This window comes from Sparassis crispa, assembly GCF_003851025.1.
Source record: "Sparassis crispa DNA, contig_000003F, whole genome shotgun sequence".
NCBI classification, from domain to species: domain Eukaryota; kingdom Fungi; phylum Basidiomycota; class Agaricomycetes; order Polyporales; family Sparassidaceae; genus Sparassis; species Sparassis crispa.
The window spans coordinates 303,984-322,841 of NW_020939750.1; the positions used below are offsets into that span (position 1 = coordinate 303,984).

General features: G+C 46.9%; 6 protein-coding genes and 1 non-coding gene across 7 annotated transcripts; 2 read left to right on the forward strand and 5 right to left on the reverse strand.

Moving 5' to 3' along the window:
* Positions 1 to 1,562: 1,562 nt before the first annotated feature.
* On the reverse strand, positions 1,563 to 3,402 carry SCP_0401130 (Amidophosphoribosyltransferase; the record flags this gene model as incomplete). The annotated part of the gene is made up of 8 exons (XM_027756854.1): positions 1,563 to 1,980; positions 2,032 to 2,131; positions 2,183 to 2,256; positions 2,309 to 2,433; positions 2,485 to 2,708; positions 2,763 to 3,147; positions 3,194 to 3,279; positions 3,336 to 3,402. The coding sequence occupies 8 exons, from the start codon at positions 3,400 to 3,402 to the stop codon at positions 1,563 to 1,565; spliced, it is 1,479 nt and encodes a 492-aa protein (XP_027612655.1).
* Positions 3,403 to 4,087: 685 nt separating this feature from the next.
* SCP_0401140 (ATP synthase subunit beta, mitochondrial) lies at positions 4,088 to 6,121 on the forward strand (the record flags this gene model as incomplete). The annotated part of the gene is made up of 7 exons (XM_027756855.1): positions 4,088 to 4,262; positions 4,373 to 4,936; positions 4,989 to 5,307; positions 5,372 to 5,582; positions 5,647 to 5,769; positions 5,824 to 5,991; positions 6,053 to 6,121. 7 exons carry the CDS (start codon positions 4,088 to 4,090, stop codon positions 6,119 to 6,121), a joined length of 1,629 nt encoding a protein of 542 aa, XP_027612656.1.
* Positions 6,122 to 6,930: 809 nt separating this feature from the next.
* Positions 6,931 to 7,012, forward strand: SCP_t0401150. The gene has a single exon. It is a non-coding gene; the product is annotated as a tRNA-Ser (tRNA).
* A 5,315-nt stretch (positions 7,013 to 12,327) lies between these two features.
* SCP_0401160 (hypothetical protein) lies at positions 12,328 to 12,668 on the reverse strand (the record flags this gene model as incomplete). Its single annotated transcript, XM_027756856.1, has 2 exons — positions 12,328 to 12,369; positions 12,426 to 12,668. The coding sequence occupies 2 exons, from the start codon at positions 12,666 to 12,668 to the stop codon at positions 12,328 to 12,330; spliced, it is 285 nt and encodes a 94-aa protein (XP_027612657.1).
* Positions 12,669 to 13,426: 758 nt separating this feature from the next.
* SCP_0401170 (hypothetical protein) lies at positions 13,427 to 13,837 on the reverse strand (the record flags this gene model as incomplete). Its single annotated transcript, XM_027756857.1, has 1 exon — positions 13,427 to 13,837. One exon carries the CDS (start codon positions 13,835 to 13,837, stop codon positions 13,427 to 13,429), a length of 411 nt encoding a protein of 136 aa, XP_027612658.1.
* Positions 13,838 to 17,436: 3,599 nt separating this feature from the next.
* Positions 17,437 to 17,865, reverse strand: SCP_0401180 (hypothetical protein; the record flags this gene model as incomplete). The annotated part of the gene is made up of 1 exon (XM_027756858.1): positions 17,437 to 17,865. The coding sequence occupies one exon, from the start codon at positions 17,863 to 17,865 to the stop codon at positions 17,437 to 17,439; it is 429 nt and encodes a 142-aa protein (XP_027612659.1).
* A 327-nt stretch (positions 17,866 to 18,192) lies between these two features.
* On the reverse strand, positions 18,193 to 18,513 carry SCP_0401190 (hypothetical protein; the record flags this gene model as incomplete). Its single annotated transcript, XM_027756859.1, has 1 exon — positions 18,193 to 18,513. The coding sequence occupies one exon, from the start codon at positions 18,511 to 18,513 to the stop codon at positions 18,193 to 18,195; it is 321 nt and encodes a 106-aa protein (XP_027612660.1).
* Positions 18,514 to 18,858: the final 345 nt, after the last annotated feature.

Here is an 18,858-nt window from a genome sequence, read left to right on the forward strand (position 1 = left end):
TAAGCATCTGGCTCTCTTGTGTATTTGAATTCTGCTGCTTGTCCAGCACCGTCATGGCCAACCTAATACGTTCCGCGAAACCTGCGAATGACTAGACCCCCTACGATCTGTTGGCGTATAACATCACTGTCGTGAACGAAGATGTGACCACTTTTTTCGGTGATCCTGACTTGCCTGCGTCCGCAGTGGACCTTGTCCCTCTCGATGTCGAAATGCCTCCTGGACGATCAATTAAATCGAAGCGACTTTTCTTCTGCTACTTGAAAGACCTTTTACGATTTCCCCACGGGGCACCATCAGGTTCCGCGGTCAATGATTTCACCCTTACTCTCCTTAATTTGCTCGGCTATGACGAACCCGACCGTGTTCTACATCAGTGATTGGAGATCAGCTTCCTAATGTGTGGTGTGTACGTTGAGGCCATGCCAGACGTCTGCGTTCTAGACGGCGATGACTTTAAGGACTTTATTCTTTTCGTCCAGGCGGTCAAGGTGCGCCGGTACAGTGTCAGGACCCGATGTTAATGCTAATAACTCTCAGGTGTCGTGACGCGCTCACCGACGATCCATGCTAATTGCAGACACTATTGCCGCATTTTATGAAAACAATAATTGTCGCCCGCCCTCTGGCCGACGATATCAGCCAAAGTATTCGCTGGGATCATCATGAGTCAACCGTTCCGACATTCTACAAGATGCCCGTCGCGAATACACTCCTCAACTCCATTATAAATGCGCAGCTTCCTCCTGAGCAAATCGTCGTCCATGCGCTAACTGTTCCTGTGCCAAACCCCATGGTTTTATTTGGGAAGGAATGCGGTCTTTGGTGAACAGGTGTATTATTCTGCAGTGTTTGGAAGCCTTCAAGCGATTTGTTTAGTAGCGAGCTTGTTAATCATGCCCCTGCGTCGCTGCAAATCGACATTGTTCTTGCATAGAGGCCATCTCAAAATTAGGTTTCTTTGTTTCATTTCGTGAGATGTGAATGCAGACGAAAGGAAGGCGGACAGACGACGAGGGCTGTGATCTGAATCAATCTGGGCGCCAGTCGTAGCCATAGAGTAGTACGAGTAAATCTATTCCCTCTCTCGTGGACTTCGCTGGGCTCCGTAGTATGAGCCCTTACCTTCTCACTGTGCAGCGGTTACACATCAACATCAATGTCATCATACCGTCTGCCAATTTGCTATTTACTGTCTACAAGTTCTGGGTAACAAGACAATTAAATGCTTACACCAAGTTGTTGCGGAGTATGACACTTTGTACGACGGCGACTATTGAAGGGGGCGGGAAAAGCTGCCACCGCCGGGACTGGGAGCCTCCAGATATAAGTTAACATAAGAATCCCATATCATAACCCTTACACGACTAGAGCGAAGTTGGTGAAGCAGCGTCTGAAGACACTACGATGATAAGCACGTTCATCACAGACTGCTGTCTCGGGTGGAGTAACAAGATATACATGTCGTGTTGTCGCAATGGATGAGATCTAGATATTTACTCTGGATTACATTACTGGTACTACAGTACTTCTAGTCTATAGTAACACCCTTTTCCGAAGGGTCAACTTGCATTCCATTCATTATGCAAACCGATGGTGTCGTCGGCGCCATTCGCCGGTCCACTGCAGCCCAGAGTGAGTTCTCTGCGCGCGTACACCACACTTGCCAGATCGTCCTGGGCAGGGTTCGTGCGTGATGAGTGAAGGTGTTGCGACGCCTTGACATTGTCTGCGCGCAGCTGTTCCAATCTCCCGAGGTACTCCTCGTCAACTCCTCCTGTGACATACTCGCCCGTGAACACGGAACACTCGAAGGCTGTGACAGACGGATTGAGTTGCCGTACGGAGGCGACCAGGTCTGGCAGGGTCTGGAAGATGACAAGGTCCGCGCCTATCGCCTCTGCTATTGACTCCGGCGTACGGTTGTGTGCTACCAGTTCTGTCCGGGAGGGCATGTCGATACCGTAGACATTCGAGTAGCTGGAGGAACGATGAGCGCCAGTAAATATTTACCTCTCACGCGGACCTCACCGTATTGGAGGTGCGCAGCTCGCGACGATCACCTTCTTCGCACCCACGTCTTTGGCCATCTGGATAATCTCCTTTGATGTTGTCCCACGCACAATGGAGTCTATGAAGCGCGTCAAGGGGTGATCAGGAATTATAATGGGCGGGCGCGTACCATCTACGATGAGGATGTTCTTCCCCGCAAATTCGAGCGCCATCGCATTCAGTTTCCGTCTGACGTTCTTGCGCCTGCATCACTTCGATCAATATCAGAGTGATCAGGAGGGAAAGAGAAGCTTACCTCATCTGCTGGCCAGGCATAATGAATGTGCGCCCAACATAGCGGTTCTTGATGAACCCTTCGCGATAGGGAAGCTGCAGCTTTTGTGCTAAGTTTAGAGCTGCCACGCGCGAAGTGTCTGGAACCTGCGTGACAGACTATGAGCACGAGACACGCGTTGCTCACGGGAAACTCACAGGGATAACCACGTCGACGGACAACCCTTTCTCTTTCAAAACACGTTGGACTTCAATTGCCAATGCGTCACCCATAGCCATGCGGCTGCGGTACACACTGATACCATCCAGTACAGAATCGGGTCGCGCGAAATACACATATTCAAAAAGATCAGGAGCAAACGTAGCGGGCTGTCCGACCTGGCGACGGCTCACGGAGCTGCGTGTGATGATGATAGCTTCGCCTGGCCGCAAGTCAGAACACGTTCCCCGTGCAAAGCGACACGGACGAAACTCACCGGGACGGACATCTTCCCAGTCACCGAAACCGCTCGCATCCGCTACCACGCTCTCACTGGCGAAGAGGTAGTCCTTGCCTGGTCCGCCACCGAGGGCCTTCCGGGACCCCATCCCGACTGGTCGGATGCCGTTCGGGTCTCTAAACGCGATAATCCCGAAGCCCGCTAGCATGGCGACACAGGCATAGGCGCCCTTGCACTGCTGCATGAGCTTTCCAATGGCGTTGAAGATATCCTCCTCGTTGATTCGGAATTTCCCCGTCTGCTGCAGGTTGTCTGCAAATATGTTCAGCAGCAGCTCAGAGTCTGAGGACGTGTTGATGTGCCGGTGCGCTGTGGCGTCCATGAATTGCAGGAGAGGCTCTGTGTTGATGAGGTTGCCATTCTGGGAGGGTGTTAGTGATTTAAATGCAGACGCAAGACGCGCTTACGTGTGCGAAGACGATGCCGTAGGGTGAGTTCACGTAGAAGGGTTGCGCCTCGGCGTGATGTGAGCTGCCTGCGGTCGGATATCGCACTACATGGCATGGGGGTCAGCGATACGTCCTCTTGTATGGACTGAAAGGTGCACACCATGACCTATGCCCATTCCACCGATCAACCTGGATACCGCGTTGGGATCGAAGACGTCCCTGACCATGCCATTTGCCTTGCACTGATAAAACCGGCCTTTGGGACCACAAGTGACAATCCCGCACGCATCCTGCCCGCGATGCTGAAGCAATGAAAGACCCTCGCATATTTCGGGAGCCGCGTCAACCGTCGAATCGTGCAGCAATAGACCTAGAATGCCACACACTGTTTTGGGGACGACCAGTCAACGCTGGCGAGAACGCGAGAGTCTGGACACTTACTGCTACTCTTCGCGATCCACGCAACAACGCAAGTTACGTAGGCCCTGGAGGCAGACCGTGAAGCTTTCCTGTACTGAGTGTATAACGCAGGGACTCATCCTTGCGCTGAATTTGACACAGCGGATTTTTTATCATCTTCGGGCAATCATTGGTACAATGCGGAGTCTGGGGTCCTTGTCCCCCAGTATATAAATTCAGAGTTCATCATCATAGCTTAGAGTTGCTCACCCGTCGGAGAGTTTTCTGTCTGTTGTGGTTCTCTCCGCAACGTGCACAGAGGAACAGAGGTATTTTTTCCGTGAAATACGTACAGATTCCACCCGCTGTTGGTGCGTTTGCGGGTGTACGGCGGGGAATCCGGCTCGGAGGAAGCCGGGGATTGTCGGAGTGCGAAACTGAACTTTATTCAGGCCGGCGTTGCTGTCAATCCGTCTCGTCTATTCCACCTCTTCATCGTCCACGTCGTCGACCATGCTCACCTCGCGCGGCGTCCACCGTCTGTCTCGCAGAGCGCTGAACAGCGCGAGGAAGACCAATGCGCTCTTCTCCTCCGCTGCCGTTGCCCCCATTCTTTCTCGCGCAGCCGCTGTTCCTTCTTCGTCACATCGCGCGCAGGCTCGCCCCACTCGCGTCTCAGCACCGGCTGGTTGGTTTCCCTACACCCTTACCTGCGTGGTAACAATGTACTGACGTGTATCTGATCCACCGTTTTTTTCTTTGCCTTTTTGCGATTTATTCTCAAATTGTGACACGTAGCTCGCACATATGCGACCGAGGCAACGGGCACGATCGGTCAAGTAAAGACCGTCATTGGTGCCGTTGTTGACGTCCAGTTCGACACGGAAAATCTTCCCCCCATTCTCAATGCGCTTGAGGTCACTGACTTTCACGGTGGTCGTCTGGTCCTCGAGGTTGCTTCTCACCTTGGCGAGAACGCGGTTCGGACCATTGCCATGGACGGTACCGAGGGTCTTGTCCGTGGGCAGAAGGTAGTTGATACCGGCGCTCCCATCAAGATCCCCGTCGGAACCGCGACGCTTGGCCGTATCATGAACGTCATTGGTGAACCCATTGACGAGCGGGGTCCCATTAAAGGTGTTAAGCTTTCCCCCATTCACGCCGAGCCGCCCCCGTTCGTGGACCAGTCTACCACTGCTGAAGTGCTGGAGACCGGTATCAAGGTTGTCGACCTTCTTGCTCCGTATGCTCGTGGTGGAAAGATCGGTCTTTTCGGTGGTGCTGGTGTCGGCAAAACTGTATTGATCCAGGAACTGATCAATAACGTCGCCAAGGCGCACGGTGGTTTCTCTATCTTCTGTGGTGCGCATTTTGTACGGACTCGGGTTTACTCCCACGTGACCTGGAAGGACAGGTGTCGGCGAGCGTACCCGTGAGGGTAACGACTTGTACCACGAGATGATTGAGACCGGTGTCATCAATCTCGAGGGTGACTCCAAGGTCGCCCTGGTCTTTGGTCAGATGAATGAGCCTCCGGGCGCCCGTGCCCGTGTCGCCCTCACAGGTCTGACCATTGCGGAGTACTTCCGTGATGAGGAGGGTCAGGATGTGTTGCTCTTCATCGACAACATCTTCCGTTTCACCCAAGCCGGTTCAGAGGTGTCTGCCTTGCTAGGTCGTATCCCGTCTGCCGTCGGTTACCAGCCGACGCTTTCCACGGATATGGGTGGCATGTAAGTTCATACGCCCCATTCAAATTTGATCGTCGCGAGCCCACTAACTTATCCATTTTTATAGGCAGGAGCGTATCACTACCACTAAGAAGGGCTCGATTACGTCCGTGCAGGCCGTCTACGTGCCTGCCGATGATTTGACAGATCCTGCTCCTGCCACCACCTTCGCTCACTTGGATGCCACGACTGTGCTGTCTCGTTCCATTGCTGAACTTGGTATTTACCCTGCGGTCGACCCTCTTGACTCCAAATCTCGCATGCTTGATCCCCGTATTGTTCGTCATTTTCTCCGATCTTAGTAGAGCGCTTTGATGCGACGCTGTCGCTCGTCATTTACAGGTCGGCCAGGAGCACTACCAGGTCGCGACCGCTGTCCAGAAGATCCTTCAGGACTACAAGTCGCTGCAGGATATCATTGCTATCTTGGGTATGGATGAGTTATCGGAAGAGGACAAGCTGACAGTAGGTGATGTTTATCACACGCCATACATAGCTCTGACGACTTGTGTGATCCAGGTTGAGCGTGCTCGTAAGATCCAGCGTTTCATGTCGCAGCCCTTCGCTGTTGCGCAAGTCTTCACTGGTTATGAGGGTCGGTTGGTTCCCCTCAAGGACACGGTTCGGTCGTTTAAGGAGATCCTTTCCGGTGCCCACGACAGTCTCCCTGAGTCCGCATTTTACATGGTATGCCCTTTTACACGCATGGAGTTAGCTATTTCGGTGCTCACTGTCTCCTGTACTGTAGGTTGGTACGATCGAGGACGTGAAGACGAAAGCTGAACAGCTTGCGAAGGAGATGGGTGAATCATCATGAGCGAAGAGCGATGGTGCTTGAGCATGGATGTCGATCTGGGATCTCAAGTTAGACTGCATCCGAAATAAAATTCTCTTCGCGATTTTCTTCGGTATGCAGGCAAGGACTCTGTGAAGCTTCAAATTTCCATTGGTTCTTCGCTATGCATGCCTTGACGCGTCGTGAGCGCGTGTGGGCCGCCGCTTGCCTACATCATTTAAATATTCACCATCGTTCGTTACCTCCCTTGCGCCATTTCTCAGCGCTGAGTGGCTTTTGTTTCACCATTTAAGCTGGTCTTATGCGTAGAACGTGGACTAATGCTGTCCTGGCTTAGACGGAACAGTCGACTGAAACCACGAAGGACGTACCTACGCGCAGGTACATGGATGCCTAGCTGTGAAATTTTCACAACGCGCGAAATCTTTGGCCTTGTGCTTTTCTTCTTGAAGCTTTCCGTATGTTTATTGTCCTTACTGCATGCGAATAAGTAGACAGATCCTCCGAGTTGGCGTGGAAGAGTGTTCTCGTAACGAAATGTGATGGCATCGTACCGTTCATTTACCAACCCGGCCAACCTTTGCTCTTTTTCGGACGGTCTGAAAAATATCAGGTATCTGAAAATCGCTGGGACCTCTGGCCGGCCGGGTTAGTCGTAAAAGTATATGTACACCCAATTTTCATACAAAAGTGGTGAACCATGTTCAAGTATAGAATGCACTTTTTTCCGCAGGCTCGGTGGCTACTGGAAAAACACAAGTGCTTGGGGATGTTTTTGGCATTGGTTTATATACTACGATATAGAAGGCAACTTCCTTCTTCAAGAATCAGGCGCTATAGCCAAGTGGTTACGGCGACAGATTAGAAATCTGTTTCCCTTTGGGAGCGCAGGTTCGAGTCCTGCTGGCGTCGCAGAGTGAATTGGTCTTTGTTTTGGCTTGTACTTTGAGTAGGCTTTGTTTCTACGGGACACGCGCGGCGTGCCCATATCGGGAAGGTCGCTTACGTAATGCGTGTCCCGGGACGCGCGCCCACCGAAGGCGGGCGGGCGGAGTGTCGAGCGCGTCCCACACGGTGAGCGGCAGGGGTGGGGCGTCGAAATTGATGGCTGTGACATACGTGCCATCTAACCGACGGGCGCCAGGCGCCACACCGGCGCTGATTGGCTCACGTGCTCGGCGAAGTGAATATGTTCGCAGAGGATTGCCATATCGGGCTGCATGTCCCATGAACGCCCCGAATCGAAAATCGACTTGGGACACGCAGCCCGCTGGCCCGCCAGCCAAAAAATGCATGTCCCATGTAAAGCTCAGGCACGATAGTCTACGTGGGACACACCGATTTCGCCTGAGAACCGCTACGGGCTTGGCTAGTAGAATATCTTTAGGTAATTTGGCTGGAAGGGACACCTCTACTCGAATCCCCGGCCTCCCGTGCCCTCAAAAAATCGAAAACAATTATCAATTGTACGCTACAATACCCCTGTACATGCATGCAAAAATTTCCTGCTCATGAATGGGACGGGGACAGCTCTACAGTGCGAACACTGCTGAGCGCGCTCGAAAACGTGCGCGCGGGCACCTATCTCGGCGAAGGTGGATGGGCGCCTATCTCAGCGAAGGCGGAGCATCACACGTCACATTTAAGGTTCGCGTGTCCCGCGTCGATCTAAACGTTGCTTTGTTTCTACCCACGGCGTGCCCATATCGGGAAGGTCACTTATGTAATGCGTGTCCTGGGACATGCACTTGGCGCACCCACCGAGGGCGGGGCGGGCGAGCGCGTCCCACGATGAGTGGCAGGGGTGGGGTGTCGAAATTGATGGTTGTGACATATGTGCCATATAACCGACAGGTGGCAGGTGCCACACCAGCACTGATTGGACGCTCTCGTGCTCAGTGAAGCAAATATATTTGTGAAGGATTGCCATGAGCTGCATGTCTCATGAATGCCCCAAATCGAAAATTGACTTGGGACATGCAGCCTGCTGGCCCGCCAGCCAAAAAATGCATGTCCCATGTAAAGCTCAGGCACGAAATTTTATGTGGGACATGCTGATTTCACCCAAGAACTGCTACAGGCTCGGCTAGTAGAATATCTTTAGGTAATTTGGCTGAGAGGGACACTTCTACTCGAATCCCTGGCCTCCTGTGCCCGAAAAAAATTGACAAAAATCGATTGTACACTACAATGCCCCCGTACATGCAGGCAAAAATTTGCGGCTCAGAAACGGGACAGAAACACCTTTGCAGTGCAAACACCACTGAGTGCACCCCAAAACGGGCGCAAGTGCCTATCTTGGTGAAAGCGGAACATCACGTGTCATGTTAAGGTTCGCATGTCCCGGGTCGATCTAAATGTTTCTTTGTTTCTCACCTGGATCTCACATGTTCCTAAGGTATTAAGCTTGTCAAGCGCCCCCAGTACGGCAAGCTAATAGGCTTGATTGGCCTATGTCCTGCACACTGCCAGTAACACTGGGAATATTGTGTGCTCAATGCTCAAAGCATCGAGCTCACATGATAGTGCTGATAAGACCTATGTCATCATTGGCACTAATGTATAGATAGCACATGCCACCTCACTGGTTATCATCAGGTACTGCTGGCTATCAGATCCCACTTCTGCACCCAACGCCGCCCTTATTGCTGCTGATACAACAACATTTCTCTTATATCTTCCTTAATTCTTTTGGTTTTTTTTTGGTTTTTTGATGTTCTATGACCATGTAGCTGTACTGTAGCTCCACCACAGTAGACTTTTCAGACACTCACTGGTAATTGCACCTAATGTTTCTTGAGACAATGATGGGCAGGCAAAGGGACCTAATTCCATTGAGATTACAATTCCTGAGGTACGAAGGAATCGTTCTTTATGGGATAGGGCTTCCGCTGACTTTTGGGGGATACGCACTTTCTCCCTAAGGTGTGAGAATGACTTTTCAATACAATTTTGTGTGCATGAGCTGCACCTAGTCCTGGGTTAGGTCTAGGGTTTAACTATAAACTTTGTAATGCCTGTTCTTACTGTACTACAGCTTGCATACAGTCGGTCTTTCAAAGTGATTGTAGTGAAAACCAACACGACTTGCACAAATAGTGATTAATAGAAGTGCCACAGCAGTCACAGAGGGCCAATGCATCATAGTCAGTGAAATTATATAAGCACATACTAATTTCAACATATAAAAAATTGTACGATTGAAATCTGTGAAGGAAATGAAGCGTAATGCTCTCTTAAACCAAGTAAATCTGAGTAAAACTGGCTGAGATATCTCAGTTTTAGACTAGAATGCTCAGTCTGAAGTGCAGGAAAGTTGTATAAATGCCAGAAAAATTTGAGAATGACTCTAAGATACACATAAACATGTCAGATAGGGCGTCTTATTTTTTACAAGCAGTGCACATTAAAGAAACAAGCAGAAATGAGATAAAACTGAGAAAATGGATTGTAGCACTCCAGCAATTGATGCTGATGTTTCAAGAGTAACACCATCAGATTCAGCTTCAAAATCCGGTCAGAATGGCTACCGGGTTCATTCAAATCTGAGCAGAATTGAGTGAACTACAAGTCTGGCAAGTTTGGCAAGAAGTGCTTGAAGCCAAAAATGTCACGTGCCACCTGGGTCCGTATGAAACGTTAAGCACCCTAGAGCGCTTAACATTTCATATGGCGGGAAACGTGACTTGCAGGCCATGTGATGTGTGGCTGAAGACAAACATGCAGAATAAAATGCAAAAGAAATCGCACAAATATCAGGAAAATTATGGCATGGCCTTTTGATAGTGGACTTGTAGAACTAACTAGACAATATTATAAAGTCCTTAAAAATCCATACTAGATGGCTTTTCAGACTACTGTAAGCCCTTTACAAATACATACTAGATGACATATCTAGACATTATGAGGCCCTTACAAACTGATACTAGAGGGTGTACTAGAATTCAATAAACAGTATAATAAGGCATTGTAGGAGGCTTACTAAACACTACTAGACAAACTACCAGGAGTCAATATAACACTTTGTAGGCTATTGTAAGGCCTTTATCAACCAGTGGTCAGTGGTCTACTAGACTATTGTAAGTATCGTAAACATGTTCACTAGGACACTTATAAGAGATTGCTAGAGACTATTAAAAGTTACTGAAGATTCTTACAAAGTGATGCCAGATAACATTTCTGACTATTGTAAGCTCATTACAAACTGATACTATAGGAGACATTAGGAGTCAGTATCATAGTGTGTTGTTGACTTGCTGAACATTACTAGACAATATATTAAGAGTCAGTAGGTGACTTTGTAGACTATTTAATAGTACAGCCCTTATCAACTCACACAACTTATTAAGATATAGTGGGATGCTGTAGGACACTTACTACACATTATTAAATGGGACACTAGGAGTTAGTACAGAATACAATAACAATTTCTTGCATACATTTTAATATATTGTTATAGGCACATTTGTAACAGTTTCCAGTGTCATTCTTTGTAGTGATTCGTATAAGCACATCTGTAACAGTTTCTAGAGTTATTTTTTGTAGTGATCCTCATAGGCACATTTGTAACATTGTTCAGGGTCATTTTTTGTAATGATGCTTATAGGCACATTTGTAATAGTTTCTAGTGTCATTTTTTGTAGTGATTCTTGTAGGCACATTTGTCACAGTTTCTAGCATCCTTTTTTGTAGTGATTCTTATAGGCACATTGATAACATTTTTTGTGGTATTTCTTGTAGGCACATTTATAACAGTTTCTAGTGTCATTTTTTGTACTGATTCTTATGTACTAAGAGTCAGTAGATGAATTTGTAAACTATTGTCAGGCTCTTATAAACTCATACTACTCAGTGTAGTCAAATATTGTAGAATGTTTACTAGACATTATTATATGACATACTAGGAGTCGGTAGAGAATATAATAGACTATTCATAGTTTCTTGGTGGTATATTGTTACGCTGGGGTGTACCACCAAGACTGAGTATTGATCGTCGAGCACACACGAAGCCAAAGACTAAGTGTGGTGAGTCGCGAAGTGTCTTCATACTAAGGCTGAGTGGAAAGCCCGTGTATTGAAGGTAAAAGTAACCAGATCGAGACTGGCGTCCCAGTCAACGATCTCAATCTTATATACTACTAGTACATGCTGAGTAAGACATGTCAGTAATGGCTGAGTAAACGAGTACCCTCACAGTGAGGGATGAGTCAGTATATATCTAGGCTATGATGTCATAGTCTAGTATCGTCCTGGTCGAGTCAAGAGATGTCCGGACTGGAGGTCTCGGAGTAATACACGTAAAAGTACAATGTAATCAAAGAAAAGATAGGTACACAGCATACCATTGTAACATAAGCCCCCTCCTATACCGTCTTTGCCCTTAAAGATGTTTCCTATGCATCTCCTGCTTCTGATGGCATTACACTGTCCATCAGAAAACCTTCAGTATATAGTGACCTCATTTCATTGAAGTCTGCAAATCGCGGATCTGTTTGGGGATCAGGATGGAAGAATAATGGGTCGCGATCTAGAAGCAATAGATCTCAGAGAGATCTTACTCAACTGAAATCCTTTATGTTTTGAACTTTTCAGTTTAAACTATTGCTGCAAAGAAAACACTCTAATATATTTTTTGGTTTTTATATGCGTGGCTTCTGAGTGTGATTCCATGTCAGTCTGGTCAGTAGAGATAAGTCTGTGTCAGTGGAGATACTACTTGTTTTGCAAGCATATAGAAAGAAGAAAAGAAAGATATTTTAGAATGCTACATTACCTACAGATGTATAAGGTAAGGTGGCAGAAAAACTGCATGAATAAGGTCGACGTCATACGAATGCAGCACGTGATGCAAGTGCAAGACACATCTTACTCATGTTATTCCACTCAGTGACCTACTCATGACATGCATCAATGATATATATATGCAGAATTCAACATCACAGATTGCAAAGATCTCATGCTCATGAATAGGTCATTGTCTTGTCAATGCGAGTTCTTAAAAGTGTAGTGGGTATCAGAATGTAAACAGAACTTACCTTGCACTTCTTAAGTTTGCTCAAGTGATGCTCCTCCTCTTTGCCCTCTTCATCAAAGATGGCAGCAATCTCATCTCCAAAGTCCTCACCTTCATTCTGATTGCTGAGGGCCTTCTTCTTGGTCACTCACTTTTTGGCTGAGGTCTTGCCCTTCTTCTTAGCAGGTTTAGCAGCAGCCTTTTGCCCATGCTTTCACTCATCCTTTTCTTCCTTGGCTTCCTCTTCATCCTCCTTCTGCAATGTATGATAACAATTAGAATGACACAGAGAGAACAAAAATAAATACTAACATCAGCCTTGGCCTTCTTTGCATGTGACTGCTTGAGCTTGTCAGTCTTCTTGACATTGTTCCTGTCTTTCTTGTTCTTCCTCTCTGCTGGCACCTTCTTGCTAGTGTCGACTGCCTCCTTAATGCTCTCATTTTCATCGGAAATTGTGTCCTCTTTCCATGCACAGTGCACCTTCTCCTGTTTGGCCTCCTTGAGGTCTGACCAGCCTTTGATCTCCGAAGGTTCACTATATGACACCTTCATTGAGGTGATTATCTTAGATGGGGTGCAACTCCAATGGTGCCAGGTGCTGTCAATGCAGTAAGCATTGGCTATTGGAGACAATGAAATAAAACTCACTGCGAGATATTACTGTGAAATGCAACTTCATTCTCAACTCTGAAGGAATTCTTGCCAACATTTTCTAGAAACATTTTGTGAGCACACACACAATGCATGTAGACTGACTTTGCACTCACTATCACAATCTAGACAATCGATGACAAGGTCAGATAATCTTCCAGATGATAAAGCAAGTATAATGGGGGGGCGAGACCTTATCACACTGAACCTCAGATACAGTGCACCAAGCTCTATTCTGGAGCGTTGTGCGTGTATCAAGGTTGTGGTGTGTAAAGTCTCTGACTTCAACACACCAATGCACGCTCAATACACGCAGAGCACATACAAATAGTACACAACAGTTATGTAATACATGATTAGATTAGATAAGATTAGGGCACAAGTACCGCTTGGTACTTGTGCCTCATAATACAACAGTGGCACATTACACCCTCCCCCACTGGACATGTTCCACGGGACCATAACACCGACTGTGCCATTGAGTGGATGATGCAGGTGGCAACATGAGGCGGGATGGCATGATGAGGCAAGATGATGGATGAGGATGATGACAGACACAGCCAGAACACACAGGCGGGTTGTGGGCACACGGAGGGTACACATCACATCCCCAGCTGTGGCCCACAGCGGCACATCAATGGGAGGCATGCCAGCATAAGCTAGCGGCCACCCATGTCGTGGTCAGGGTCACCAGCCTCGGGGGTCGCTCCGGGGTTAGGACCCAGCTGACTGCTGCCAGCAGGGGCATTGCCAGTGCCGGATGTGAGTGGTTTGGGATCTGGCGACTGCATCGTCACGTCCTCATTGATGAGTGATAACAACTCATGGGTCGGAGGTACCGGTCGAGCGCGTCTGTCACGAAGGTCTGCTGGGAAGTGTCCCTTGAACGGGGTCATGTCTTCGAGAACCCATTCGAGAATGTAGTTGTGATGTCGACGGTGGAACTCCTCGAGAAATCCAATCCGCATGGGATGGAATCTGCGGGCAGCATACCATCGCGCGACATTGTATATGGACAAGTTTTGTGCGAACGAGTGGGGAAATGGGGCCGGCTTGTTGTTGTTTGCCATGAGGTAATGCCCGACCTGTACGATACCATGCGTACAGTCCAGGGATGGAGAAAAGCTCCGCAGTGTGCTCGATGAACACATTGTGGGCCATTACGATTTCTGAGGTACAAAGAGAATCGTTCTTATAAGCGGTGGGCCTTTGGAGGCTGACCTGAACCGTGATGAACTTTTCCCCAAACTGTGGGAAAATCCTAGAGATAGAACTTAGCTACAAACATTTTAATGGCTCTTCTTGCCCAACCACAAGTTGAGTATAGATGAGCATTCAAAACTGTTGTATTGAAAATCGGTGCAACTTGTACAAATAACCATCAATAGATGCATGGCTGCAGCACTTTAGATTAGATAATAGATAATAGCTCTATCTCAGGGAACATTAAAATTATATTTTATGCAGTGTTGTACTGAGTTTAATGTGTTGTAACCATCATTATTGAATTAAAACCAAAAAATAGACCTAAGTAGCACTAGAAGGCCTGCTTAGTCAGTTTTCTAATTTGGAAACTGGCTTATTAAAGGTACCCATGATTATCTAGACTATGCCTCTAATTTTTCCGCTTTTTTCTGTCTTTTTTCCAGATTTCTAATCTCAAAATACACTTGCCCAAATTGGGAAAGTCAGGAGCCTTTAAAGTTACAATCCTTGAGAAACGAAGAGAATCATTCTTACAAGTGATGGGACATTGAGGGCTAAAAAGGTTGGCTAGTATATGTGTGTAATGATTATATAATATTTTTAAAGTGTAATTAGTATAAGTTTTTAAGAACCTTACCGTGCCTGATGATATATCTAATTATCTTTACTAGATGATGTAGTATCATATATGATGGCCCACTTCAAAAAATGTCACTGAAAAATGTTACCAACATGCCTATATGAATCACTACAAAAAAGGTTACCAATGTGCCTATAAAATCACTACAAAAAATGACACTAGAAACTGTTACAAATGTGTTTGTAAGAATTACTACAAAAAATGTTACCAATGTGCCTATAAGAACCACTACAAAAAATGACCCTAGAAACTGTTACAAATGTGCCTATATGAACCACTACAAAAAATGACTCTAGAAACTGTTACAAATGTATTTATAAGAATCACTACAAAAAATGACGCTGAAAACTGTTACAGGTGTGTTTATAAGAATCACTATATAAAATGTTACCAATGTGCGTACAAGAACCACTACAAAAAATGACACTAGAAACTGTTACAAACGTGTTTATAAGAATCACTACAAAAAATGACCCTAGAAACTGTTACAAATGTATTTATAAGAATCATTACAAAAAATGTTACCAACGTGCATATAAGAATCACTACAAAAAATGACACTAGAGGCTGTTACAAATGTGCCTATAAGAATCACTACAAAAAATGATACTAGAAACTGTTACTAATGTGCCTACAAGAATCACTACAAAAAATGTATACAATAAATTGTTATTATATTATCTACTAACTCCTAGTATGCCATCTGATAATGTGTAGTAAGTGTCCTACAATGTCCCACTATACATTGATAACAGTCTACAAAGTCGCCTACTGACTCTTAGTATATTGTCTAGTAGCATCCAGCAAGTCAACAATAGCCTATTACACTGGCTCCTAATATACTCTTTAGTATCGGTTTGTAATGAGCTTACAATAGTCTGAACATGTCACCTGATGTCACTTTGTAACTAGTAACCTACAATAGTGTCTACTAATCTCTAGTAAATGCCCTAGTATGCAAGTTTATAAGGGCCTTACAATAGTTAGATATGTCACCTAGTGTCAGTTTATATGATGCTTACAATAGTCTAGTATACCACCTAGTATCAGTTGATAAGGGCCTTACAGTAGCCTACAAAGTGATATATTGACTCCTAGCATGTTGTATAGTAATGTTTAGTAAGCCTCCTACAATGCCTTATTATACTGTTTATTGAATTCTAGTACACCCTCTAGTATCGGTTTGTAAGGGCCTCATAATGTTCAGATGTCATCTAGTTTGTGTTTGTAAAGGCCTTACAATAGTCTGAAATGCCACCTAGTATGGGTTTGTAGAGACCTTACAATAGCTCAGACTTGCAAGACCTGTTACAATTGTTGTCATAACCTGTACTTATACCAAAAGTCCGAGCTTGTAGTGCTTTTAAGCTGCCCTACAACAGTTACTAATGAAGCTAATAACCTGAAAGCCAAGCTTTGTAGTGGTCCCGGGTATACCTGGTGAACAGCTCTTTAGTCCAGAAACAGAAGTGCTGACTTTGAACATTTTGCTGCATTTAGTAATTCTTCAGCCACCAGAGCGCTGAGAACGAAAAAAGTGTCGATGCGCTCGATTTTTTGGATCGCATCGACACTTTTTTCGTTGTCCGCTCAAACCTTATTCAATTTAGGCAAGTCTTTAGCAACTGGTTCCCACACTTTCAGCCAAACTTGCAAGGCTTGTAGCTCACTCAGTTCTACTCGGATTTTGATAAATCCGGTAGGCATTCTGACCGGAGTTTTGAGCCGAATCTGATGGTTTTACCTTCAGAACATCAGCATTACTTCCTGCAGTGCTATAATCCATTTTCTCTGTGTTCTCTCACTTCTGCTTGTTTCTTCCAGGAAAAACAAATGTGCACTGCATGTAATAAATAAGGCGCCCTATGTAGGATGTTTAGGTGCATTATAGGGTGATTCTACAATTTAACTGGCATTTGTACGATTTTTCTACACTTTAGGCTGAGCATTTTAATCCAAAACTGAGATATCTCAGCCAGTTTTACTCAGACTTCCTTAATTTAAAAGAGTATTCTGCACTATTTTATGCATAGATTTTAATAATACTCAGGTCTACATCTTAGGTATCATTACAAAAACTGGAAGTGTCTGGTTTAATGATGGGGTTACAACTGGGCAGACTTGTATACTAGAGGGACAAATAGAAAGTATGGGATCAACAGCACTGACAAAGTGTAGATCAAAGATTAGTTCTGTTGTAGTATATGTTAAAGCATGACTGTATTAGATTATAATGTAGCAAAATGAATGTTTAATTATAAAAATATACAACTGTAATACTTTTGAATGATGAGTGTAAAAAAGACTAAACACATATATCAGAAGTGTAGGCCTAATAGATATTAAAATCAGGAATCGTTCTTGCCGTGCATTAGCATCGGCTCACTCCAAGCAAGTTGCAGGTACACTGGGTGAGATGATGAGGGCCATGCGGTGTGCAAGCCACATCGCCTCCAGGTCCTGGTGTAGTGAGGCCTCTGAGCAGTTATTGTTCAAGTGTCTTACAGCCCAATGAACCTGGCTCGGGTTCTGCATGTATCATGCCACCCACTCGTCGAACATCGATGAGCTGGTGGGGTTGGTCATCCTGCAAGGAGGCAGAGCAGTCGGCGGGTAGATCACTCCGGAGCTGCCATGACATTGCCACAACATGAGTAAGTTCATCATGCCATGGGATGCGGTCAGGCATCCGTCTTGCTGCATCTGCCAGATGAGGTCAGTCGCCCGGGTGCATGCACCATCGTCACCCTCATGTGCTGCATTGATGAGGCGCTGCAAGTCGCAGATGTACTGGGGTACAAAATTGTACCACTCGGTCGCCTTTCACAGCTGCGTGTTGACCGGTAGGGGGAACGTATCAGGCCAGTTGTGCAGGGTGGGCGAGACATCATTATTGGTGTCCGATGGCTGCGGCACTGTCTTCCCCTTGTCGTCGCTCCTCGATGCTCCTTGCCTGGGCAAGTTCATCAGGCTGTGGTTCCTCTGACACTGCTTGTTGAGCTGCTGGACCTTGGCTTCATCGGGCTCATTGTCGCCATCTGTTATGGACAGCTCTGACTCCGACTCCGACTCATCATTGTCAATGTGCTTGTAGGCCCGCTGTGCATGTGACTTCACAGGGGTGGGGGCAGGACCAACTGGAGGTCGAGGGGCATAGCCAGCCAGCGGTCCAGGGGTAGGACCAGTCAGCAGTCCAGGGGCACCACTCCTTGATGGTGACCCTGGGGGCATGTGTCTCGGTGGTGGGGGCATTCCTGGGGCATGGTGTGTGGCTGAGCTCGGCCTACTCACCACAGCATAGGGCAAGTATCGCTGTGCTCTCTCAGTCAAGTATTGCACCAGGGATCGACATCGCGATCTGCTCGTGTTCGACGGTGGTGAGTACTGGTGCGAGCTGCTGTTCATCGATGGGGGGAAATACCTTCACTCCCTCGGGGGAGGTAGGTATTCCAGTGGGGATGGTTGTCTACGTGGAGCCCCACTTGGTCGCCCTCGATAGTCCGTGGGCAATCAAGGTTGGGAACTCGACGCAATCTGCCTAAGGAGATGTTCGTGCTCCCTTAGTAAGTCATTGACTTGTCATCGCTGTGTGGCTGCTTCTGCTTCTGCTGCACAGAGTTGTGCTTGCAGCTCCATGTTGCATTGCTGAGTGGGAGCGTCACCACGTCCTCCCCCTTCCGAGGCCATGTAGGTCTGGAAGTGCTCCCAAAACAGGTGCTGCTTGGCATTGAGCACATTTGTGTGGGCTTTCTGGTAGGGGGCCATGTTGCGTGCCATTGCAATATGTTGAAGGTAGGCGTAACACACGGCACATGCCTCCATGTGGTACAGTGTGAACTGGTGAGTCTCAAATGAGACCCACCTCTCCACCACTGTCGGGATCGGCGGTGGTGGCATCATTGTCAATGCGTTCTCAGCACCTGTTGATGCTGGATTTATTGATGTCACTGCGATCGCTGGGGCTGCCATCAATCGTATTGTGATCAGTGGCGGTGGTGATTGCAGTGGGGCCTGTGGCATCACCATAGTTCCAAATTGGAGCCACGGAGATGTCGACCTTTGTCGGCCTTGCTGTTGTGTTGCTGTTACGGGGGCCAGTCGTGCCACCGTACATCCGGTTCGTCGTCATCAGTGACTAGGCCTTTGCAAGGGCTCAAGTCAATTGTGAGGGGTCCGACCTCCAGTCATAGCGATGACCAGAGGTCGGCCCAGTGGAGTAGTCTTATGAACGCTTGGCTGCTGTCT